General features: G+C 41.3%; 1 protein-coding gene and 1 non-coding gene across 2 annotated transcripts in view; one reads left to right on the forward strand and one right to left on the reverse strand.

The window, feature by feature from the left end:
* The window catches only part of Ush2a (usherin), a 723,091-nt gene that overhangs the window by 393,572 nt on the left and 303,098 nt on the right, over positions 1–26,421 (forward strand). The window contains exons 32-35 of the mRNA XM_052200359.1: positions 7,044–7,203; positions 8,901–9,072; positions 13,982–14,129; positions 25,992–26,143. Coding sequence (XP_052056319.1) covers positions 7,044–7,203; positions 8,901–9,072; positions 13,982–14,129; positions 25,992–26,143 — 632 coding nt within the window. The remainder of the gene's footprint in view (positions 1–7,043; positions 7,204–8,900; positions 9,073–13,981; positions 14,130–25,991; positions 26,144–26,421) is intronic.
* LOC127697961 (small nucleolar RNA SNORA17) lies at positions 3,623–3,756 on the reverse strand. Its single transcript, XR_007980626.1, has one exon. It is a non-coding gene; the product is annotated as a small nucleolar RNA SNORA17 (small nucleolar RNA).

Consider the following 26,421-nt stretch of genomic DNA (forward strand, 5'->3'; position numbering starts at 1 on the left):
CAACACCTGCTGTCTCCTGAATTTTTAATCTTAGCCATTCTGACTGGTGTTAGGTGAAATCTCAGGGTTGTTTGATTTGCATTTCCCTAATGACTAATGAAGTTGAACATTTTTTAAGATGCTTCTCCGCCATCCAAAGTTCTTCAGGTGAGAATTCTTTGTTTAACTCTGTACCCCATTTTTTAATAGGGTTGTTTGGTTTTCTGGAGCCTAACTTCTTGAGTTCTTTATATATATTGGATATTAGCCCTCTATCTGATGTAGGATTGGTGAATATCTTTTCCCAATTTGTTGGTTGCCGATTTGTCTTCTTGATGGTGTCCTTTGCCTTACAGAAACTTTGTAATTTTATGAGGTCCCATTTATCAATTCTTGATCTTAGAGCATATGCTATTGGTGTTCTGTTCATAAACTTTCTCCCTGTACCGATGTCCTCAAGGGTCTTCCCCAGTTTCTTGTTTCTTTTCTATTAGCTTCAGAGTATCTGGCTTTATGTGGAGGTCCTTGATCCATTTGGATTTGAGCTTAGTACAAGGAGACAAGGATGGATCAATTCGCCTTCTTCTGCATGCTGACTTCCAGTTGAACCAGCACCATTTGTTGAAAAGGCTATCTTTTTTCCATTGGATGTTTTCAACCTCTTTGTCGAGGATCAAGTGGCCATAGGTGTGTGGGTTCATTTCTGGATCTTCAATCCTGTTCCATTGATCCTCCTGCCTGTCACTGTACCAATACCAAGCAGTTTTTAACACTATTGCTCTGTAGTATTGCTTGAGGTCAGGGATACTGATTCCCCCAGATTTTCTTTTGTTGCTGAGAATAGTTTTAGCTATCCTGGGTTTTTTGTTGTTCCAGATGAATTTGATAATTGCTCTTTCTAACTCTGTGAAGAATTGAGTTGGGATTTTGATGGGTATTGCATTGAATCTGTATATTGCTTTTGGCAAAATGGCCATTTTAACTATATTGATTCTACCAATCCATGAGCATGGGAGGTTTTCCCATTTTTTGAGGTCTTCTTCCATTTCCTTCTTCAGAGTCTTGAAGTTCTTGTCATACAGATCTTTCACATGTTTGGTAAGAGTCACCCCAAGATACTTTATACTGTTTGTGGCTATTGTGAAGGGGGTCATTTCCCTAATTTCTTTCTCAGCCTGCTTATCCTTTGAGTATAGGAAGGCCACTGATTTGCTTGAGTTGATTTTATAACCTGCCACTTTGCTGAAGTTGTTTATCAGCTGTAGGAGCTCTCTAGTGGAGTTTTTTGGGTCACTTAGGTAGACTATCATGTCATCTTCAAATAATGATAGTTTGACTTCTTCTTTTCCAATTTGTATCCCTTTGACCTCCTTATGTTGTCGAATTGCCCGAGCTAGTACCTCAAGTACAATATTGAAAAGATAAGGAGAAAGGGGGCAGCCTTGTCTGGTCCCTGATTTCAGTGGGATTGCTTCAAGTTTCTCTCCATTTAGTTTGATGCTAAAAACTTTTTATTGTGGTGTGTGTGTGTGTGTGTGTGTGTGTGTGTGTGTGTGTGTGTGTGTGTGAGTGAGTGAGAGAGAGAGAGAGAGAGAGAGAATTTCACACCATGCACCCCAATCATATTTATTCCCCCCACCCCTCATGCCTTCCTTCAACTCTTGAAACCTCCCCCATCAAGAGAGAGAGGGAAAAAAACCTCTTTGTGGAACCTGTAGTGTGTCACATGTGCCCTACAGAACACCTTTTTGTCCATACTTCTTTGTATGCAAATGTTCCTTGCCCTGACTCATCAATTTGGTATGAGGCCTCTGGCTTCTGCTATTCCATCAATACTGGATCCTCAGTGGGACTCCTCTGGAATATCTTCTTGCCCTGTGTCATGGGGTTCCTGTAATTTTGGATGTATAGGGACAGCTTCTTCCTGCACCCCAGCAGTTTATTGATGGAGAACATGGCGGGGTAGGCCAATTCAATGCCCTAGTTCTGTGCCTGAGAGGCCCTGAGCTGCTCATCGCCCCTGCAGTCCCGGCCTCCTGCTCTCACATCCTTGGAGCTGGCTCACCAGCAACTCCCCCAAACCAGATCCAGCTTCCTCTGCTGCCCAGGGGAGTCACAGGACTTGTTCTCCTGAGTGTTACAGCCGTGAGAGACATGCTTTCTCCCATTCTCAGGACCCCATAGCTAGCTTTCTCACCTGCCATCCATGGTGAGGAAGAAGCGAGGGTAGGAGGGCAAATCTTCCTCCTCTGTGACAATTTCCAACAGGGAAGAGGCAGGGCTGGCTTTTCTGTACACACCCTTGGGGCCAAGCCATCCCCAACCCCCACATTCAGTGTCAGCTCCACTGTGCTGCCCAAATGAAAAGCAGGGCCTACTCTCCCAAGTACTGCAGAAGGTGGTGGGTAGGGCCAGCTCTTCTGCTCTGATGACCGTAGGGCCAGCTTTCCTGCCTGCTTTAGGTAGCAGGGTACCAGAGTAGGAGTATCTCCCCTTGCCTGCATCACTGAACAGTAGACAAGTGGCAAGGCCAGCTCTCTCACACTCATGCCCTTGGGCCAGTTTACTTGAGCCCCTGTGACTAGGATCAGCTCTAATGTGCTGCCCAGAAGGGGTGCAGAGCCCACTGTCTCCCAAGATGGTGGTGAAGGGTAGGGAAGAGAATGGTTTCTCTCCCTCATCCATGCCACCAAAAGAGAGATGAATGGTGGGGCCAGCTCTCTGCTCATATCCTCCAGGCTGGCTCACGTGCAGTACCCATAGTGTGCAGGGCCTGCTGCCCAGTGTACTGAAACTGGCTAGGGGTGGACTCAGTGCTCCTCATGCCTTAGGGTCAGCTCTCCCAGAGGGCCTGTATGAGAGGTGGGGCCCATTTTGCACAGCCCTTGGACATCAACATGTCCCCAGAGGCAGCCCAGACCAGGGGCATCCACCTTGTCTTTGGTGGTAACAGATCTCTACTGCTACAGAGCCATGGACAGACCCAGATGTAGCCCTGGGTAGAAGCACAGACCAAAATCACACCATGGTCCGGGCTACTTATGTCTTTTCTCATTACACTTGAGTCTCTAGTTCTCTGTCTCTGTCTCTCTCTGTCTGTCTGTCTGTCTCTCTCTCTCCACTCTTCCCCCCTCTCTTTCCACTTTACACATATCCTTCTGTTTGTCTTTCTCTTCCACTTCTCCACCACTCACTTGCTTCTTTTAGTGGCACCCAGGGTCTCTGAAACTCTGGGGTTGTCTCAAGAGTGGTCTCAGGGGTGCTGTGTCCCGCTCATGCATCATGGCACCAGGCAGGGGTCATCTCAGGCACGGTCCCCCTAGACCTGCACAGAACCACCCTGCTACTCATCTCAGGCTAACTCGCTCTCTGGGCTTCATGGCACCAGACTAGTGGTCTTCTTGGATTGCTCCTCTCCCAACCTGCCCAAGTGACCCATGCCACTTGCACATGGTTGTCTATCTTGGGCCCAGTCCCCGGGGCCTATGGTCCCCAGAAGGATTCTTCTGGTCTCTGGCCTGTTCCTCATCCTGGGAGCTCATCCAAGCCTGCAGTGCAGCACTGCTGGTCAGCTCAGACAGGCTTCTTGTCTGGGCCCCTGGGACCAGACTGGTGGTCCTTTCAGGCTTGCTTCTTTTGGGAGAATGTTAGGTTACTAATCATTCATATATTTATTGGTCATAACACTAAGTATAGGTATAGCCTCTCTCCTCTCTGCCACCTACTGCTACACATGTGACACAGCAGTCACACCTGCAAGGACTCAGTGTGAACATTCTTAAGCCCCAAATGTAACGTACATTAAAGACTTGTTTGTCCTAAAATGAAATGCCTTGGTCATCCACAAACTGAAGAGTACTTATAATACAGAATAGTTGGGATGAAATACATTGCTGACTGGAGCATTTGATAAGGATTGGCTCTTCTGTTTCAGTTCTGCCTCAAGAGCTTTGGTGGTTGAATAATAACGGCCCTGTAGGCGCATAGATTTGAATGCCTTGTCACTCAGGAGTGCCACTATTTAGAAGGATTAGGAGATGTGGCCTTGTTGGAGGAAGTGTGTTACTTGGGGTGGTCTTTGAGCTTTCAAAAGCCTAAGCCAGGCCCGGTGGCTCTGTCTTCCTGCTTCCTGTGCATCCAGATGTAGATCTCTCAGCTACTTCTCCAGCACCATGTCTGCCTGCATGTGGACATCTTTCCTGCACTGACGATAATGGGCTAAACCTCTGAAACTGTAAGAAAGCCCCAATTAAATGCTTTTTTCATGAGTTGCCAGGGTCATGGTGTCTCTTCCAAGCAATAGGGAATGGACTAAAACAAGAACCACGCCCACTCTACACCAAGCATGACCCTCCTGAGTATAGTCTCTTCCTCAGCCTGATCTGCAGTTCCAACAGTCATAAAAATGGATACTTCCCAACCCAAAGAAGAAGACAACTTGTCACAGTAGAATCCAAGCATAGAGAACAGTTTCTTTGCTACTCTTACTACAGAACTTCCAATCTGCAGCAGATAGCCTGTGTGCATTTATGTTAGGTCATTGAGGCATGGGTTGATAGTATGCAGGAGAACAGAATGTTTTATAGGTTGGGTAATCTATGTGCACTCATGACAGCTAAGATAACAAAGTCTTAGTTGTAAAGGACTCAGGGAAGATGGTCTTTGAATGAAGTTCTTCACCCACTGCAAACTCCATAGAGGCGTCCCTGCCTTAACATTCTGAATGTGACAGAAAAGGAGGCTCCAATGATTACTAAGCAAAAAACATGGCAGTGTAAAGTCTCAATTGTTGTTAACCAAGGTGTTCTGATGACACTAAGATTTATTAAATAGTCACTCCGACCACATGGACTGTGACTCCTGGCCAAAGCTGTGCCAGCCTGGCCTTCATACCTGAAATGACACAGAATGAGACCCCTCTCTTTTCCTTCCCAGAAAAAATATAAGGAATTCAGACCCCTGGGAAAGAAGAGAAAGAGAAAGGTCTCTAAGTTCTTGAAAATCAGGGACAGAAAAGGAAGAGTACCAGAGACTTATAGTAGACCATGTTGTTACACAAGCACAATATGATCTGGCATAGTACCCCTGTGGGTAGGAGTTGTTCATTGAACTATCTTTTCTCGCATCAGATGTATTGTGTAATCTTATTCTTTCTGTGACAAAACACCTAAAAGCACCAATTTACAGAAAGATCACAAAGTGACAGGTAAGCCAGAGGCCCCTGCTAAATGAACAAAGTAAAATAGAATAAAAGTAAATTAAATAAGATAGCAATTAAAGATGATACCTGTAGTTAACATCTGGGCTCCATAAGCTCATGGAAGTGTGCACATTCTTACACACACACACACACACACATACACACACCATCAGGGTAAGATCTTCCTAAGGATATGTCTCTCTTTTTTTTAATAAGTTGTGCTGGCTAGACATCCTGTATGATAAACAATGTTTCAAAAGTGTAAGCCAAATAAACTCTTTCCTCCTCAAGTTGCTTTTAGTCAGTGTTTCATCACAACTATAGTATCCCTGAGTAGGACATAAGTTTTATACAATGTTTGTGTGAATGAAGGCACTCCAGTTTTACTCTTGCACGTTTGATGAAGTCACTCTCATCAGGTCTTAGTCATACTGTTCCATGTTGGTTGGTCACCTTCAGTGTGTCCTTGCCAGATTCCTTTGACCACATTGAATGAGGATGCCTGTGTCAGCATGGCACCATTAGATACAATACAGCAGCTAGACCAAAGCAAGGTTTGGTCAGAAGCACTCTGAGTGTCATCTTGGTGACCTCTTTTTGTTCTGAAACAACATTTGCTACAAAATTACTGGATTGCCTTTCTTCTAGTGACCTACACGCTTAACCAATTGATTGTATTTTGCATGAAAATCAGCACGCCTTTCCTAGTTTACTTTTGCTATCAGTATAATGCAAAATCTATTTGCCAGAATTAGGTTGCATTTCATTAATCTTTTAAACATGAAATTGTAATGGTTCAAGGTTAATGAGATTTAAGAATATGTGTTACTTAAATCATGACATGTTTCAATGATGTTTCTCAAAATTACTATTTTTAATATTGTGAAAGTATAAATTATATTTAAAGCTTGGTAAACTTGGTATAAAATTTAGTTAAGAGTATTGAGTATTTTTATATGTGAAGAATTCAGGGCATTTAAGAATGGAGTTGGAGAATTAATAGATTTGTTTGTTCTCATTAGGGATTTTTGTAGTCACTAGGAAAGTAAAAAGGTATTAAATGCCAAGGAAATTCAAGGGAAGGAGAGATTATTCTAGCTAGGGTACTACCTCACTTTTCAAGGTTGCCTTTAATACCTAGCTCAACTGTATCTTCATCTTTGTCATAGTTCTGTATTCATTGATTAAGTTATACATAGCCAAAGCCTCTGACATGTCACACAGTGCATTATTGCGTTAGATGCTAAAAAAATAAATAAATAAAATAAAATAAAACCAAGACAGCTGTGAAGCCATGAGTGTTGTCATTCTGGAGGTGTACACAAAGTGCTGTGGGGGTCAGACAAATGGAGGACAGCTGCTGCCTGGGACAAGGTCACATTGGAGAGTGTCAGGGACATTCGACACATGAAGATACCTGTGCACTCACCTTGGATGATCTTAAGGTCATAGATAGGCCATGGCCAGATAGATAGGAAAAAGGTATTTTAATGTGATGGTTATAGTCTCTATATTTGCATTTCAAAAACATTTATTGTTGTCTTCAAAATAATTTAAATATCTCATTTATTTTTAACAGAGTCTTTGAACTAAGACTAAACCCTGAAAATGATTTACCTGATCCTAGACATTCAAGAAAATAAATTGTACCGCTGAAGAAGTCAGACTGACTTGTGACTGCCACATGTCCATTTCAATGCAGCCATGCTGTTTACAAGAGAAACCCACTTTATTTTTGCTGACTTTCATAATTATTGACTCTTATTTTAACAATTACTAGGATGTCAGAATGTAGAAGGGGAGTAAGCTCTCCTGAGAAAATATATTACAGAGAATAAATTCTTGATTCATTCCCTTCCTCCAGGTTTAAGAGTATTCACGGCCCATGAGATTACACTTGGTGCATGCACACATGTGGGGTGTACAAACAGCTCCCAAGTCATACTGCACACAGCACAGCTGCCACCAGAGCAAGTGGATGCCCCAGACTTGGTTGTCCTGGATTCTAGGACTATACACGCACAGTAAGTATAGTTCTTGTGTCTTGCACATGCTGGTTCACGTAAGAATCCCAATGAGTTCATTCAGCAGGGATTGTGACATCAGACTAATTGTATTGTGATTAAATGCACAGAAATGATTAGGCCAGTGGTTCTAGGAACTTTTGATTATCACTCCTCAACGTAATCTCCCTTTTGTCTCTAGGCAATCAAAGCAAGCTAAATGTGTATGTAACTTCTGTGCAGTTATCAGTAAAAGAAAAATGACCACCTACTTATCCTCTGTCAAGGTCTTTATAGGCATTCACACACACACACACACCATACATGACTGGTGCCTAAGGAGGCCATGAGAGGGCATCAGATCTTGCAGAACTGGAGATACAGAGGCTTGTGAGCCACTACGTGAGTGCCAGGAAGCCAAACTGGACCCTCTACAATAGCAGCCAGCTTCCTTCCCCTGTAGTTCCAGTCAGACAGGAATATGACTTTTAAAAATGTCTAGCTTTTTCTTTGATGTTAGTGACTTCTGTTCACTACTCATTTTATGAGGCCTGAGGTGCTGAGTTGAAGTTTAATAGATTTCTTTTAATGTCAACCCATGGTTTGTATTGCTTGCTCCCAGTTTTCTCATCTGTGAACAAAATGTTGACACTGAATAAATTATGGCATTCAGTCAAACTGAAGAACTTACCATTCATGTTGTTACTATTGTTGTTGTTGTTGTTGTTAGCCCAAGTTCTTGTATTGGCCCTCAGTTGCCTTCAGAGAAGCCATGTTATTTGTTCCCAAAGACTTCCCATTTCCCTGAGTATGTCTCTGCTGTGCTGTCTTCTGTCTGTTCTGCAACTGGCCCTTTGTATCCCCAAGATGCTGTAACCCTCCTCTGAAGTAACCATCCCTCCTGCTTCCTCCTGTCCAAGTCCTCCATTTGGATGTAAAGCCTCACAGCTCCAAGAAGCCCACCCATTCCCTCAGCTGTCCCTGGGTTTCTGTCCAGGACTACCTGCTCACTCTGTGCTGGACTGCTGGATTTGTCAGGACTGCTGTGTGTTGCTCTTTCCCTCACCGTCCTCAGATGCTCTGTGCTTACCAATTTTGGTCTGATATCTTAAACCTAAGATAAAAAAAATATTATACACATTTGTATGTTGTTAACTATTTCAAATTACAATGATCTGTAAAGGTGGCTTGCTAAGAACACCTATTGTACAGTCAATAGGTGTTCAAGAAGACCTGAGTTCAAATCTCCAGAACACACATAAAACTTGGATGTGGTCACACATGCCTGTAACCCGTCACTGGTGGGAGATGCAGGAGGGTTCTGTTGCTTGCTGTTCAGCCAGTCTAGCTAGCCTCAGGGTCCGTGAGAGACTTTGTATAGAGGAGTAAAGAACAAGGTGATGGACAAGGGACCCTGAATTCTTCCTCAGGCCTCTATATATGTGAGTCTTGCATATATAAGCACAGAAAATAAACAGACACACACACAGACACACACAAAAAATAAGTAACTAGAAGGAAAAGTCTATGTCACATTTCCTTTAAAATTCTAATAAGCATTTTATAACCATGTGTATTTTAGAGACAATTACATTTGAGCACAAAATAAATGTAGGGTTTTTTCATTAATATCTTTATGACAATTAATCGATCTTATATGTATCTGTTTAGACGTGAATCAATGATGCTATAATGTTGTAACTTTTGTTCCTTTCAAGGTGGAAACAACCAAGGCAACTAAATGGAATTCTGGAGCGCTACATATTATACACTTTGAATCCTACACATAACTCCACAGTGTGGAATGCTGTCTATAACAGCACAGAAACCCTCCAGGCCCATGTGCTCCACCACCTTTCCCCTGGGGGTCGATATCTCATCAAGCTGGAAGTAAGTCAACTTAGCTTCTGTCCTTTCTCTTCATCCCATCCTCCCTCCTTCCCAAACCAAACAAACTAACAAAATACCAAAAAGCCTTATACCATAGTATTTATACTGAAAATTCCCCCTCGCAGCCTAGAGGTAATAGTTGATTAGCTACATATTTAGTTTGTGTTATTTGAAAGGATAAAATAAACATCTGAGTTCAGAGACTTTCCTAGAAATATGGTGAGATGCTCAGAACTAATTTTATATTATTTGTAGGACATTATAATTGGTGAGAGCTTTCCCCAAAATGCTTAGATTAATAAGGTGGTTTCCTGTGGTGCCTGTATTCATTTGAAAAACTCCTCACAGTATGAATTTAGATCTTGTATTTTTAAATGAAGATTCAAATGACCCCAAGATAGTCTTGATTGTTATTTTACTGTGATTTATATTAAACGTCTCCTCAGAAGAACAGTTACTTGATGAAATGCCAGAATCAACAGTTTAGAGTTTTCCTTGGGAAGAAGGTGGCATTTTTAATGCTAAATGGCACTTCTGTATATGAAGGTCTTTTAAAAGACCTTGATATTGCTGTGGAATTTGTACTCCCATTTCCTTTTGCTTTTTGATGAAATATAATCTTTTTTTAAGTTTAATAGCACATCTGAAAATAACTGAATATAAACATGAGGTTGTCCCTATTTGTTTTAAACACCCTCTTCATTTTATGGCAATACCTATATGAGGGTATTTGCTTTGATAAATGCCATAGAAAATATTCTGCTCTTGATTATGAATAAATTTACATTTATGTAGACACTGTGTACGCATTCATTTTACTTAACATGCTCGTGAATGCTCAAAATATTATACCCTGAGAAAACAAACTGCATCCCACTGTTGTTAACTGTCTGCCTTGACAGCACAAAACAAGGGCAGGCAGACAATGTGAGACCCTGTTCTGAATGGCCCTGTGTGCCTTGCTGCTCAGCACAGCATGTGGATTTGGGAAGTGACAGTTCAGGTTACTTTAGTCATGTCACCGAAAAGCTAAGAAGTGTACAGAGTTGATTTTCAAAAGCTAATAGTGAAGCCTATACTGTTTTCAAAATAGCTGTACACATGAAAACCCCAGTCAGTCTCAATTACTTGGAAGCAACCAAGATTAAACAGAAATTGTTGAAATTTGGCATTTTATCAGGAGGTAAGTGGCGTTAAAAGGTTCCATTCCTAAGGCGATTTTTAGGATATACTGTGCACTCAATCAAAATCTACTTCAATATCCTAGAGTTTTTAATTTTGTTATTACTTGAAAACTAAGTACCAGTGACTTAGTGGTCTGTTCCCTTGAGTTTCGATTCAGATTTTCCTACAGTGTGACCCAAGGCAAGTGGACAGAGAAACATCAATTTTCATTTTTTCAGGACAAAAATTAGGGCATTAAATTTAATGGTTTTTAATGTCTTTTTGAGGGCCCTAAAATTCTGTAATGCTAAAAAAGGTAACCCCCAAATAATTACAATATGTGTCGGATCTTGAGTGATGTTGATGTCAGAGGTCATAATGACACAGATGTCCTTGTGCCTTAAAGGTTGTTACAGAGACAAAGTTGCTCATTTTCTTTTTAATTCCACTGTATTTATCGGGGCAGAAAATACCCTAGTGAATTTTTCAGGAAGCATTCAACTAAAAGTTTTTCTGTTTGTTTGCTTTAACTTAACTCGGTTAAGCAGTAAATTAAATGAAGCACGACGTTTTAGGTTCATCCCAGTTAATTGACAGATTATTGTATATTTCACAGTCTCAATATAATAACTAGCTCTCAAGGTCATTAGATAAGTGGTAGAGAGCAGGTGTTGAACATGGCAAAGTGCCCTGTATGGATTGTTTTAGAGTGTTGACTAAGTGCTTGGAAACAAAACATGCAGACACCAAAGCCCTCCAGTGGCCCTTGAAACAGAGGAAGACTCACTGGGGATTTGAACCCTTGGGATGTACATCAAGCACACAGGACACAGAGCTACTCTGTGTCACTTCACTTAATGCTTCTGTTAGACTGGGTTATAAGTCCTCTGGATGCAGGAAAACCGCATCTTCCCAAATCCTCTGTGCAGAGCGCTGACAGTACCTGATGGAGAGAAGGCAATGCAGAGACATTTTATGTGGGAATGGATGAATGACTACCAACTGCAGTCACTCTTCCTGAAAGAATCTGAGACTCCAAATACTACTCCATGATGTCTGGAGTGTTGGTAATGGAGATGTGTGCCTCCACAGTCTGTACTCATTAGTGACATTTGTGTTGAAGTTTGATAATTCTTAATGGTTCCTAATAAATACAGTAAGTTAACAGTTATGAAAAGATGGTATTAATGCAGGCAGAGGCTACTATTTGAAAATATTGTTTGTCACATGGCAAATGTTAAATAATGTAAATGGTGAGGTCGATGTGTGTGTGTGTGTGTGTGTGTGTGTGTGTGTGTGTGTGTGTGTTATGCACATGATGGTGTCTGTGTATTAGAGTGGGAGCAGGCACATGTGCATGCATGTGGATCACAGTGATCAATGGCGTCTAGCTGCTGTCTCGTGACTTTATCTTTTGACATAGAATCTTTCCCAGTAGAAGACCTCAGGGCTCGCCTATTTTCTAGACTGTATATCAAGCTCCAGGGATCCGCCCCAAAGCACTAGGGTTACATATGCACACCACCAAGCCATCTTTCTACCATGGGTGCTGGAAATCTGAACCCAGGACCTCATGCTCATACAGTGGGCACTTTACCAGATGATCTCTCCCTAAGTCTCGGGCTTCACAAGAAAAGGCCAGATAAAGCAATTGTGAAGGTTTTGGGGTTTTTTTGGTTGTTGTTGTTATTGTTGTTGTTGTTGTTGTTCTTCTTCCTCTTGTTTTCCTTCATCCTTCATGCTTTAAAATATCCTGCATTCCCTTTGGCCATGCTTATCTGAAAACAAAATACTAGGAAAACAAAATAAGAATGTTATCTGTAGTAGTTCCTAATAGTTATTATTTTAAAAATTGTCACTGTAATTAGATTACATACACATTGTATTGTATTGTATCAAACAAAGAGTGTTTAGATCAGAAGTTACCAAGATATTGGGGATGGCAACACAACACTGTGAATTTTGTTTTCAAGTGTCTGTAGTTGACTAAAAGCTGTAGGAAATAGGTGGAAGTGGCTTTCATAGTCCTCTCTGTTTTAAAAAAATGTCTCAACCAATCCAGTTATTTATTTATTCTCCTAAGTCAAAATTTCAATTAGCATTAGATCAATCAGATTCGAGTTTAAGAAGAGTTCTCTAAATGCCAAAAACTGAGATCAAGTTACAGATACTTCTGTTGTTCCAACAACTGCTTAGCCTCTGTTTCACTGGCCAGAAAGAGCGTCTCATTCACTCCAAGGTGCTGCTTCGTCAAGCAACCACTTTGCAGATTTCAGATGACAGTCCCGGGAACAGACCTCCCAAAGAGGACATTGTATTTATTTTAGAAAGCATCATAAAATTCTCAAAAGAAAGCCAATTTTAGTTTATGCTCCATTTAAATAAATGTAATAGTATATGTCACATAGCATGGAATTTCTCTGGAGAGAGGTAACAGGGGAAAGTCCTGTAATATGAGCACAAATGAGAAAGAAAATGGTAGCAATCAGAATTAAATCTCGCTTTGTGATCAGTTTAACAATCATATGCTGCCACGTGCTTTGATCTAAGAGATAAAATCTGAAACTACAAGTGAACATATTCCCTCTCTTTGAGAAACAGGGTGGTCTTCTGACATGTGTGCTTTGATAGCTCAGATACTCACAGCCCACTTCCTGGATAAGTTCTGAGACTTGCAGCATGGAGGTAATATGCTTGTCCTCTGTCTTCCTCTTTAAATGCTCTGGCAGCTGGCTCTTGGGTCAGAGGTGGCTTTTTATAGTGGGGTTGGGTCACACGGCTAGCTGTTTCAGCCTGATTGGCAAAATCTCCATCTGCAAGAGGACTAGAGTCTTTTGCATGTACCTGTGTGCCGTGCCTCAGAAAATCGAGGGAAACCCACCGTGTTTGGTTAGGCCTCTACTGTAATGCAGCTGTGTCCATGGACAATGATCACATTTGTATGTGCTTGAGCTCATGAGAAGTCATACCGAAGACTTGGCTTACTGCTGTCTTTCCCTACCCCCTCCGTGTGTATGTGGAAGGGACATCCATGTGTATGCATTCATGTGGAGGTCAGAGGTCATCTGTGGACATCATCCTTCATACGCTATCCACCTTTCTTTCTATTTATTGACTTATTTATTCATCCCCACCCAACTCCCTTTGTGTGTGTGTGTGTGTGTGTGTGTGTGTGCGCGCGCGCGCGCATGTGTCCTGTATGTGTGTGCATGTGATAGGGTCATGTGTGCTTCCCACTTTATTTTGAAGACAGGCTCTCTGACTGAACCTGGAGCTTACATCTTTTCTCACACTGGCTGGCCAGTGAGCCCCAGTCATCTATCTGCTCAGAATCCTGGGGATACAGAAGTTTGCCATGCTTGTATGGGATACAGATTCAGGTCCTGATGCTTGTGGTACAGCTGCAGAACTCAGCCATGTGCCACAGGGCTGCCTGGTTAGTTTTGAAAGGGCCCTCACACTTGTCTGGACCTGCTCACAGGCCAAACGTGCTCTAGGCTATAACTCAGGCTGGTTCTTCCTGCACCCTGGGTCATTTTGCACTTGTTGGAGGATGAACTCTCAAGTCTTAAAAAGCAAGGTAATGAAATTGCTATCCTTCATCATGGAAACAAACATAGTCAGGAGCAGCGGAGGGAATCTTGTTTTAGTAGAATCCATGACTTCCCCCTATGAGTCGTCTCTCTTCACTGTTCATCTAAACTTTGAGAGCCGGGTCTGACGTGTTTTGCTCTGTTCGGCTTAGGTATGTACTGGTGGGGGCTGCACGACGAGTGAGCCCAGCCAGGCCCTAATGGATGAGACGGTCCCAGAAGGTGTGCCAGCCCCCAGCGCAGAGTCCTACTCACCAGACTCCTTCAACATCTCCTGGACAGAACCTGGGTATCCGAATGGTGAGTGAACTCTTTTAGCCTGAAGTTAAAAACATGATTAGCAAAAGTAAATTAATATTCTAAATGGCAGCTTATATGTGGTACTTAATTTTTAATGATCATTTTAGCACATAAAATACCTGAGATACTATCCCCGTAGTTGGGGAGAACGAGATTTTAGGCTAACACGCCGTTTCGGTGGCTCAAAAGTGCTCCCTCTTGATGACTCTTGTGTACTGCACGCCATTGTTTAGTGCGAGCCAGGAGAGAGGACAGGGACAAACTGAGAATGGAGCTTTGAGAGTGACATTGCCTTTGTGACTTTCCTTTTCGGCAGCCCTGAGTTCTTCCTTGGAGAAGCAGAGAATCGGGGAGTCCGTGCACACAGCACGTTTCGAATGCTTCTGAGTTAAAAAGTTTATTTTAAAAGAGGCTACTCATTCCTTAGAATGCTGTTTATAAATATTTCAACACAGATTTAAACAATGCATGCATTAAACATGCATATACTTATACTTAACTTAAGGTGCACTGTGTTTGTATGTGATGTATGTGTCCTTGTGCTGTTTAGAGAGATAAGAGCTATCCAGTTAAACACCACAAAAACAAAGCCTCATTATAAAGCTATTTTATAGGCTTCCTCAGACACTAATCTATTTATCCAGTTATTGGAGATATCGTTAAGATTTGTTAGACATAGAATTCCTGTTTAACTCTGGCAGAAGGAACAAACCGTGTCCCTCTTTGTGACAAATATCAAAATATATTAATATTGTAGAAATTATTGTTAAATAACTCATTGATGAAAACAAAGGTGTCTTCTTCAAGCATAACCAGAAAGAATAAAGCAAAACAAAAAAGTCTTGTAGTTTTACCAGATTGTCTCATGTTTACCATGAATTAATTATACTATTTCCTCCTAATTAAACTTTTAGCCAATGCAATAGCTGTACTTGAGGTAATGGAGAGAATTATGGTAATCAGGGTGAGTGATTCTCTCCACCAGGGAAGCTACTCTTGTATGGTTTCAACATTCTTAATAAAAATAAACGACATCTATAGAATACCATATTAAGCAGCCAAAATCCTTGTCACACTCTGACTCCACAAAGAAACCTGTCTAGTCCATAGGAATCAGTGAAATGTTACTGATTTGTTCTGATTGGATGGCTGCTACCTGGTTTGCATAAAGCATGGCCATTTTCCAGTTTGGTAATTGTCATCCAAACTTCTCCTGCCCCGAGCTCCTGCCTTGCCTGCCCCTTTCTCATTTTTGAGGGTCTTCCCTTTATATTCTGTGCATGTGCAAAGTGTTTGTTAAATAAATCTAATGAGCAAAAAATAAGGAATATTTGGATAACACATTTATGTGTTTAGTTTCAGCAGAATTTTCTACTCTTTTGTAGTGGGGCAAGTTAGAGGGGTTGTAGAGATTTCTCAGTGGTAAAGCTTAGACTGCTCTTCTAGAGCGCTTAGGTTAGCTGCACTGTCCGTTCTTGCCTTTAGGCATCTCCACTACTCTTGACCACATGGTCTTTCAATGCCCTCCTCATGGCACCTACATCATTTGGCCTGGACTCAATGTCATTCAATTATCTGTCCAGCACTCCCACAGATGACCAAATACATGAGTCATTCATTTATTTCCAGTAGAAAGCCTGAAAGCATGCCTCTTGTTAGGGTCCAGACTTGGTTTATGCAATTGTAACTTGTGAAAACTGCCCTTGTAGGCCCCATCTCAGGTAGCGAAGAGCTGCTTTCAAATGATGCTAAGTGCTATTTCTCAAACTCCCTACTAGAACCTTGGTGGTAATACTGATTTAAGATTTTGATTCTCAGACTCCACCCCAGGGGTTTTGATAATTGTCAGTGAGGATGTTGGGAAACCTTAATAAACTTACCAGGCTAAGAGTCCTCCTCGGGGTACTGCTTTAGTTATTTGTGTCCTTGTTGAGACACAAATCTCAGGAAAGCAGCTTGCAGATAGAAGGCTTCATTTTGGTTCACTGTTCTAGGGACTAGTTCTTCACTGAAGCCGACAGTCATGGCAATGGGAGCTTGAGGCAGCTGGAGGTGAACGGCCACACTCAGCTCCATTTCTCTTTGGATCCAGTTTGAGACTCCAGCCCGTAGAAAAATGCCACCCACAATTAGGGTGATTTGTCCCATGTCACTTAATCCAATCTTGACCATCTCTCCCAGGCATGCCCAGAGGATACACTTATCTATGTAAGTTCTGACGGCCCAGAAGTTCCTCTTGTGGGTGACTTCAGATCCCATCACGGTGACAATGGAAATGAACCATCCTAGGTCCCAGTTGCCACCCTTACTGCTTTCTGTCTCCTCTGAAATTCAGCATGTCCTCCTCGACTTTTCACCCTGTCCCTTCTCTCATCCTGCTTTTTCTATTTTGTCACACCTCTACCAGTGACACCACCCACTTTTACTAGCCCCAAACCTTGGCTTTTACCCACAGTCACTCTTTACTCCATTGCATCCTCTAATTTCTCTTGCAGGGAAGTCTAAATGAACTCAAGGCATCTAGTTATAGGCACAGTTTAGAGCAGAGTGCTGCTCTCTATCTTTTATATTCAGTCCAGAGCATGGTCCACTAAATGACATCACCCACATCCTTGATGGATCTTCCCACATCAATGAACCCAATTAAGACAATTCCCACAGGCATGCCCACAGGCTAGTACCATCCACGCAATTCCTAAATGAGTTTATTTTCATAACCTACCAAGATTATGGTGACCATTAAAACTAGCCAAAACATGTCAAAACAGTTGTACCCCTGTAAGAATTTAACAATCTGGGGCTGTCCTTGTTTCTGAAGACTTGCACAGAGTACCAAGAAGGTGAGAACACTAGCAGGACCTTGAAGCAGGAGCTGTGGAGGAAGCTCACTTGAGTTGTGCTTATCTAGCCTCCTTGTACTACCCAAGACGACCTGCGTAGGGAATGGTATTGCTCATGATGGGCTGCTTCCTTATGCATCACAAAACAAGCACTTAAAAGAGATGCACTGTGCCACTCCAATCAGGGCAATTTGTCAGTTAAGGCTCTCTTCTCCAGTGACTCCAGACTATGTCAAGTTGACAGTTAAAGCTAAGTATGATAGTATTTTAATTCCAAATGTTAGCCCATGAAATTTACAATATCCCCATGTTCAGATGTAGAAAATTGGATTAATAAGAATTAAACAATTTAACTGCTCAAAGTTGAGACAGCTAATTAAGAAGGAATGTAATATGAAAATAAAATCATGAATGATTTTATTCGTGAGTGGCAGAAACTCGTAATTTTTTCCCCAAGTCTGCCTTTTGCAGACTTCTCCCCAGCATAAGGCCCTATGAAAATAACAGCGGAAGTCTTACTCACTAACTCTTCACCTCCTGGGGGCAAAATTCAAATGCTTACATGTCTGTTGTGTTTTTTCCCTGGGATTAAAGAAATAACTGTGTATTTTCTTAACATTCCATTCAGAAATAACTATTTTCCATAGCCAAATACAATTCTATTTTTCCTTCTATTCGTGCACAGCTTTAACAGGTACAATGGATGCCAAGATTCAGTGAGCCGCTTAGGGAAACTGTTTGACAGTTTGGAGCAGACCTTGGTTAACTTTTATGAAACACCTCCCATCAATTTGTCAGGTAGAATTTCCCAAGCACAGCCTTTTTTAGATTCTGTCCATGCCATTTTTAGGCAAGCCTAACAGTAATAAGGCATCTTCCACAGCGTGGGAGCTTCTCCCTCTCTCTCTCTCCCTTTTTAATTGAAGGATCAAGTATTCACATAGGGAGGTATCTGCCACACTCAATGAGTATCTAAACCTTGGGGGCAGCATACAGTTGATATGCTCACTGCCAAGCCTCACTGACAAAAAAAAAAAAAAAACAAGCAAAACAAAACAAATAAATAAATAGGTTTGGAGCATCGATATTCTCTGCATGTGTTATTTTTATAGCACATGGACACATTGTTGTTTAATTTCTACAGTAAACATAATTCTTCAGTGTAAACAGAGATACCTTGTATTAAATTTACATTGTGTTGTATTGAATTTCCTTGCTTACATATGACAACCCATTGAGCACCTTAGGAAATCCGACTTGACATGGCATGATGAAGAGGCAGGAAGATCTATACCCCAGTGGGCATGCTTTACTGGCAATTAGGATTCAGCTTGCCTGCTAAATTAAACACCTTAAAAATTCTATCATCGTGGAGACAGATGACAAACTCCAAAGTGCCTTACGCTAGCCAGCCAATGAAAATTCAGTATTCATTTTGCAAGTTTTCATTGAAGAACACTGATTAAACAACTGAATTTGTCCCCCCCTTCTCTCTTTCTCTCTCTTTCTCTCTCTTTTTCTCTTTTTTTCTCTTTCTCTTTTTTCTCTCTCTTTCTGTGTATATGATTATACACACACACACAGATACATAAGCAATAATACAGTTTTGTGTAGCTATCTTACACAAGGAAAGGCACAGAGAATCTGATGAAAGTGACAGTGGTATGTTCCTATTCTTTTGGTTTTTAGTGCCCATACCCTTCTCTGCTCTCCTCCATGTCTTCATGGCAGTGGGGGAGATAGATAAACAGAATCTGTGACCAGGAAGCTGCATATCCTATTGGATCCGAATATGTGGGGACCAACATGTAGCCAAGATACCTTTTAGCTCCAAGATACTCACTGTGCTACTATATTTATCTCAGATGTGGTATTCTCTCTGAGAAGTGGAGTGAGCCTCACTGGTATAACCACACATTTGCCCTCCACTATGCCATCATCTTACCAATATGACAGTAACAAGAAGGGAGTAAGCGAACCAGGGTCTTAGGTCACTGTCTTGGCACCTTCCTTCTGGGCTCTGAACTCCCAGGGCTGTATTCCTCCACAAAATGCCAAGCTCTGTCCAATAACCTTTCTTATAAGACCAGATCATCCTTTGAGTTCTGAAACCTGATATAATCCTTTGCCCCTTATAGATGGAAGTATGTCTGTTGCCCATGGTTAGGATGGTCTGCTGGGAGTCTTGGCCATTACTGGGAAGGGATGGCTCACAACTACTTTTCTCATTCCTTCGGCCTCCCTCCACTCTCATCTCTGTAAATGATCTCTTAGCTGAAATGACCTCAGCAGTCCACTGACTGAGTTGCCTGCAGTTGAAAGTTTGATTCTTAAACCTCATTTCATTGACCTTTACAATATATGTAGGGACGCTACAAAGGCAGTTGCAGAAATACATTTCAGCAGCTTTCTTTCATTCTAGGAACAGTAACCAAAAAATAAAGGTTTGCAAATTCTACTCTATTAAACTTTGTTTTGGTACATCCTCATCTTAAAAGCAATGAAGGAGCCACATTGGGATGGTTCTAGAGGCAGATCTTTGCATTGTTCTGTGACATTTGCATCTTAAAAAACATGCTGATGTCCCAGAGAAAGCTTTTTGCCTCTTATTGTGGAACCTCTATTAGAGTCAATTAATGGTCCATGGTGTGTTCCCTCTTGATGGAACAGTTTCATCAGGAAATGGGTGTAAGATCATTTTCTTAGAAGAGTGCCATTTCTCCACCCAACCCAGAGAGGCTCAGTTCCTACCGCCTCATCCATCACCACTGAATTTTCCTTCTCCTCCACAGGGAGTTCCTCCAGCAGACTCTATACACACTCCCCAGACCTCACCTGTCTTCCTGGTTGTATTATCAAGGCTGTGAAGGCAGCTATCAGGACATCTCAGTTCCCTGCGTGCAGATAGATGCCTGCCACATGGGATACATTCCATCCCCGGCTACTGACCAGCTTGAGCACTGCACAAAACAATACAAAATCCTGCAGAGTTTTAAACATAAAGATTAATTCAGTATCCCATTTTTTGGTTCTTTCTGAGCTTGATTGAGGGCAGCCTCTAGATACACATACAAGAACTTTTTGACATGGACACTACCAAAGAAGAAGGGAGAGCTGGGATTAAGAACACAGCTCTCTCAGAAGTTGGCAGACTTCTCTTCTTAACTTGAGTTATGATTATATAACCTAAAAGTAGTTAAAGCTATCTTTCTCCAAGGAAAAGTCACAAGTCCTCCTAAAATGTGTTGTTACCATATTCTGGTTTTAGTTCCAACTAAAACCTGGTTAATACATATCCAGGGAAAAATAGCTTTAACATTTTTTGTCGATATATTTTTTGTGCCTCCCTTTCCCTCACCTCCACTTGATCTTATATGTAATTTTGGATTATTTTTCATGACCCTTCATCTTGCCCAAGTCATTTCGAGCTCAGAAAAGTATAAGTGATCTCCTGGACATTTAGGACTCCAACCTCCCTTTGAATGGTTATTTAGGCTACCCTTTGACACTGGGAGTGAGAAGACAGTATCACTAGACATAAGATGCCACCCTGCTCTCTTGCTCCTTTGCAGTAGGACCTTACCAAACAGATTCTGGGATCATCTTTACAAGTCACAGAATTATATAGACTGTTTTTGATGGAATATACAAATGAATCCGATGCAGTCCTATTGGGGCCTCTACTGTAAGGAGAGCCAGCCATGCTAAAATTCTCACCTACGGCCACTGCCCCAACTACTCAACTGGGCCATTTGTTGGTTGTCTAAGTTTTTTGCTACACTTAGCAATTTTACATTAGTCTCGATTATTCAATCATACCTGCATTTAATTCTCTTATATAAGAATGGGTTCTATTTCTTATTCTTTCTGTCCTTCAAATAACAAAAATACTACCTTATAGGCAATGGACCTTCAATAAATGTTTATATTCCCAGTGAGTCGTTTTGATCACTTTTAGTATAATAGCATGTTCAGATGTAGGAAATTAGTACACTTGGAGATTAACCAGAAGCAGTGCCAACAGCTGGGTAAGCTTGCCTGATCTATACTGCTCACTAGTTATATGCCCCTCTGTTGTTTTCCTAGCAATACTGGTAGCAGTTCTGATATCTAAGGGTTGTCACTATTAAAGGACATAGTCCACACACACCTCATGTAGCCTAATGTCTTGGATAGACAACCGGTTCTATGTGTTGCTTTAAGTAGTTTTTACTTAATTAAATTTGTTCTTTGGCAATCATACATGTGTAGAATGCATTTTGGTTACTCTCATATCCAACCTATTTTATCCCCCCTTAAAATTCTTCTCTTTAGAGTCTCTTTCCAAGATGCATGTCTCTTTGTTCTGTTGCTCACCAAGTTTTGCCAATGCTGCCATTACTGTGACCAAGGGTTTGGAAGTACCCAGTGGAACGAAGCTCTCTAGGTTTCTATGTTGGGTTTGGTTTGTTTGTTCATTGGTTGGTTCGTTGATTGGTTGGTTTTGTTTTTTGTTTTTTTTTTAACTACATGCTGTTTTAAGAACTAGCCTTCAGATTTCTCCAAAATCATTCATGCAAAAGAGCCAACATTCTAGTTAAAGAAGGAAAACATATCTTTAGCTAGAGTTTGAAATGTCTACTGTATCATAGGAGTCCTTCATGCTCAGTTTGGAAACCTGAGTTTGAAAGCTCAATGAAATTTAAATCACTGTGTTAATATGTTTTTTTAATTTATTGCTTCATATAACTATGTCTTTAAATTTAGGTTTACAATTGCTCTTACTTTATTAATTTTATTTCTATTAAAAAGCCTGCTACTAAAAATAGTTACAAAGTTTGCCTATATAACACGATATAGACTAGAATGTTGTGGTAAGAAACCCTTCCTGTGCTTCTGCAAGCAACCTACATGAAGCCTAGTTGGTCATTAAGAAAGCAGATATAAAAGTAAAAGAATTGGGTGAATTGGAAGGTGCACAAAAAGGGAGGAACAAGATTAAAATTTATTATAAAGGTATATGAAAAAGTCATAATGAAAACATGTATAATTAATACATGATAATAAAAATATTTAAAAAATTAGGCCATCCCCCCAAAAGAATTTTCTTTCCAAACTATATTTCTTATTGTCTATTAACTTACCAAGAACTTGCATTTAAAAATGGTAATTCAGAGCATGACCGAGCATGGCACAGCCTGGGTCTTGCTTGCCTCCGTCTCTGTGAGCAGGAGACAGGTTTAAATGAAACAGTCTCTAAAACCACAGCAACATCCTGCTTGACACTAACTTTGAAGCCTTTGTTGGTAATATTTGGACCACAAAGCAGAACATGCAGACATACAAATATCATGAATCTGACCCTCCCCAAGACTGGCTTACATAGCCCACGTCCCTGACCTGAAAAGGACAGTGGCTTATTTCTGTTACTTGGGGCAGGCATGATGGATCACTGATTGCAAGGAATGGCCAGGTAGCTGTTGTGACCTCTCCCTCCCTGGCTGTAACACATGGAATAGCTCATGACACATGAAGACACCTAAGTGGCATCATCCTAAGGTATTCTAAGATGATGTTAAAATAGCCCAAGTGACCATGGGCAAAGAGAAATTTGAAATGAATCCAGTTGGTAGAGAAAATAGGGAGGATATCAGGAGGGATTTAAATGACTTGTAGAGAAATCTAACTTACCCAGTGTGCACCATGCTACAAATATCTTGTAGCCTCTACTGCTCGGGCTGTCAGGTGTTGTTTGTTTCTAGAACACAGGCTAACTTGTGTGTGTGTGTGTGTGTGCATGAATGTGTGTGCATGAATGCGTAGGATCAATTTTACACTGAAGTTAGACTGAAACTCACCCACTCCATGTCACACCTGGATACTAAGATTTCTGCATAGTTGAATTAACTGTCAAAATGCTCAATTTTTACCCCAGCTCATTTGCCTCAATCCCATCTTTGTGGAGACCCTGCTCTCAACATATGTCATAGCTACCTGGTCGCTTGGCATAGATTTCTGGGGATTGACTTGCTAGAATCAGGTAGACAAAGAAAAAAAAAGCCCACCAACTGTAGATGAGCTGTCACTGAAGCAGGTGGAGAACTCAAAAGACAAGCTGAAAAATTGGTACTGAAAAGTTATGTTTAGGGCAAAAGCTTGGGAGGCCCCTGCAGTGGACCCCCTGGTATCATCACTAAATTAAAGAGCAGATATCTCATTGACCATAACCATAGCTTAATTCTTCCCAAAATGATTCAGATGCTTTGAATTTACTCCTAAAGCCTTCTTCAAAAATGCTCAAGATTTTAAAGTTCATGCCTAAGGAATTTCAATTACTTATATCCACAGTTTACGTTTTGATAAAATGTCTTACGTCCCAGCATGTCAGGTAAGTGAGTAACTGCACAGCTTCCTAATGCAAGAGAAACCCTCTATCTGCAGTTGTTTAAGAAAAGGGGTGTGTTGGTGTGACTATTTTCTACTTCTGTTGTACCCAGGCAGGGTCTTAGCTTCTCTTTAAGAGTGTATATAACACTCATGGGATTACCTGAGTGGTTGAGGGATTACATGGTTGCTTCCCAAGGTTGCAAATGCACTGTAATTCTTGGTTTTGCTCGTATCACAGTGATTCTGTCCTGCTGGTCTTCCTGTGACTTCCCATGTATTTATGGGTCATTCGCTGTCCCTCAGTCACTTGACAGAGGAATCCACGTGTGCCTTCCTTAAGCATCATCATGGTCATCAGTGTTCCACAGAAAGTCACTCTAGGCGCAAGGGAGAATGGATCCAATAGAGGCAGACTACCATACTGATTTATGCAGCACACTGGTGCATGGTGGGAAAAGAAGGACTTCCTCCTCAACACAGAAACTAAAGAGACTCTAGAACAACTGTCAAAAGTTATCCACAAGAAGGAAAAAAATGGGCCATAGCAAGAACTGGGTTAAAATATTAACTTATTTAAAAATCTTAGATTCTATGAGGATGTATTGATCAAAAGATAATTTTAATGAAAGAGAAAATATGCTAGATGTTAAAACCAGAAGCTGTTTGACAGAAGGAGTTGTTCATTTTCAGAGTTGTTGATTTGTTTTGATATGGAGGATTTGACACAAGACATTTTGCAATACACACACACACACACACACACACACAAAAGAAAAATAAAGAGGCTGTGTCATCAATTTGTCAGGCCAAAGGTCAGTGAGGATCCTTATAAAATGATTAGGAGACAACATGCTGTAAAGAGGTGTAGTGGTGAGTAATTCCCTCATGGACAGGATCGGTAGATCTTAGAGTAACAAAGCCCTGGTATTGGAGCTCCATGAGTATTATTCCCATTGGATGAAGGTTCGGTCACACTACAGATATTTACCAAAGTGACCATCACCCTCAAATTCAGGATCCTGGAAACCAGCCTTGAGTGACTTCCTCGCTGCCCTTGACTTTGTAGACTTGAACTTTAGAGTCTGTTCTTTGAGCTCTTCTTTAAGAACAATTTCCTAGCTGTCTTTTCAGGTATGGATCTAGCTCTTCTTTCAAAAGATGTTAATAATTACTCTGCATGACATGCTGGTTACTTTGCTATGGTACATGTGAATGTATTTACCCCATCAGTGTTCCCTATGTGCCTACTACACTTGAGACATGGTGCTTAGCTATGGAAAGAAGCAGATGAGGAAGAGTCATGGTTTCCTAAGGGAGCCAGCAATCCCTGGGGAAACTGGGCCATTGACATGGCACAGTAATACCATAGTGGAATGAATGGTTAAATGCTGTGATGGGGCTGTTCTGTGAGCCACAGGGGTGGGAAATACCCATGGGGCTGTGTTGTGAGCCACAGGCGTTAGCAGCAGCCATGGGGCTGTACTGTGAGCTATGGTGGGCAGGGAGCACCTGACTGCTCCTGTATGAAAGTAGCACACTTAAAGTGATTCTGAGAGGCCATATTTAGGAAAGGAACTTAGAAATGAATATCAGACTCTGATAACAGTCTGATAACAGTTAACATGATCAGACTTCCCATGGTACAATGTTAAGTATGTTTGGGGAGTCGATATTTCTAGGGAACTTAATTATGCTGACTTTTTTAAAGATTTATTTATTATATGTATATGTGTATACTGTAGCTGTCTTCAGACACACCAGAAAAGGGTATTGGATACCTTTACAGATGGTTATAATCTACCAAGTGTCTGGTGGGAATTGGACCCAGGACCTCTGGAAGAACAGTCATTGCTCTTAACTACTGAGCCATCTTGGCAGCCCTAATCATGCAGATTCTTATGTTCCTTTTCATAAGAACATTTTGAATGAGTAAATAGAGTCTTTATATTTGGTGGCCACTTCAATTTCTCCTAGTTTTAATACTTTTGTGAAAATCTGTGTGCCTTTTCTAACCCAATTGTGGCTGAATCATGACGAGCCAAAGCGTGTGTGGCTGGTTAATGTTGGAGAGAATGTGAATGTAGATGCAGATATAGATACAAATCCTAACTCAGGTGCTTTCCTGCCGGGGGACCTCGCATAACTCACCTCAGCTCCGTTCCCTAGTTTCTTCACTTGTAAAGGAGGGATAATGATACAGCCTTGCCTTTAGGCAGACTGTGAGGAAAAGGTTAACACGTGAGCGAGCCTGTGTCCACTAAGAACACTGACAACTAGATTCAAGTAGTATGTACTACAGAAGCCAAGAAGGTCTCTTTACATCAGAAGCATCTAAGCATCCACTAAGGATGTTTTTAGAATACACATACATAGAAGCATAAGCCTGTCTACTTCCGCCTTTTTGGCCTGGGACTTAATGGCACATGATGAGTGGCCTCCAACAAGATTTTTCCTCCAGAGTGTTCAGTTCCCTCACTTTCTGCGTGTTACGTACCTTACCAGGTGGTGTCTAAAGTAAAGCATATCTTATCCTTTGAGAAGACAAAGCATTTAGAGGCCCTGGGTGGGTGGTGGTTTGGTGACTACAGGTAGCTGCTTTCCCAGTTATGTGCTATTACCTGGAGGCCATACTAGAATCTGGTTCTTGTCTTCCCAGGAGTGATCACAGCATATGAGTTATATCTCGATGATGCTCTGATTCACAATTCTTCAGAACTCAGCTGCCACGTCTATGGATTTGATCCTGGGAGCTTACACACCTTCCAAGTTCAAGCATGCACAGCGAAGGGTTGTGCTCTGGGCCCACTTGTAAGTGTGTGAATTTACATTCTGGGATATGTGAGCTACTGGGTGACACTGGGTATCAAGGGAGAAATAGGAATTTGTCAGCCACAAGGGGAAATTTATTCTTTTTATTAAAGTTTATTTAAGAGTTGCTTTTAGTTTAATGTACATTTCAGGGCTGTGTGTATAACTAGGAGAAGAATGTATATATTCTTGAGTAAACAGTAAGCTGGCTGCATTAATGGCCATACACATAATCACGCCTGTTTTGATGATAAAGGAAAGATACATGTTTTTCTTCT

Source organism: Apodemus sylvaticus, chromosome 12 (assembly GCF_947179515.1).
Source record: "Apodemus sylvaticus chromosome 12, mApoSyl1.1, whole genome shotgun sequence".
Lineage (NCBI taxonomy): Eukaryota > Metazoa > Chordata > Mammalia > Rodentia > Muridae > Apodemus > Apodemus sylvaticus.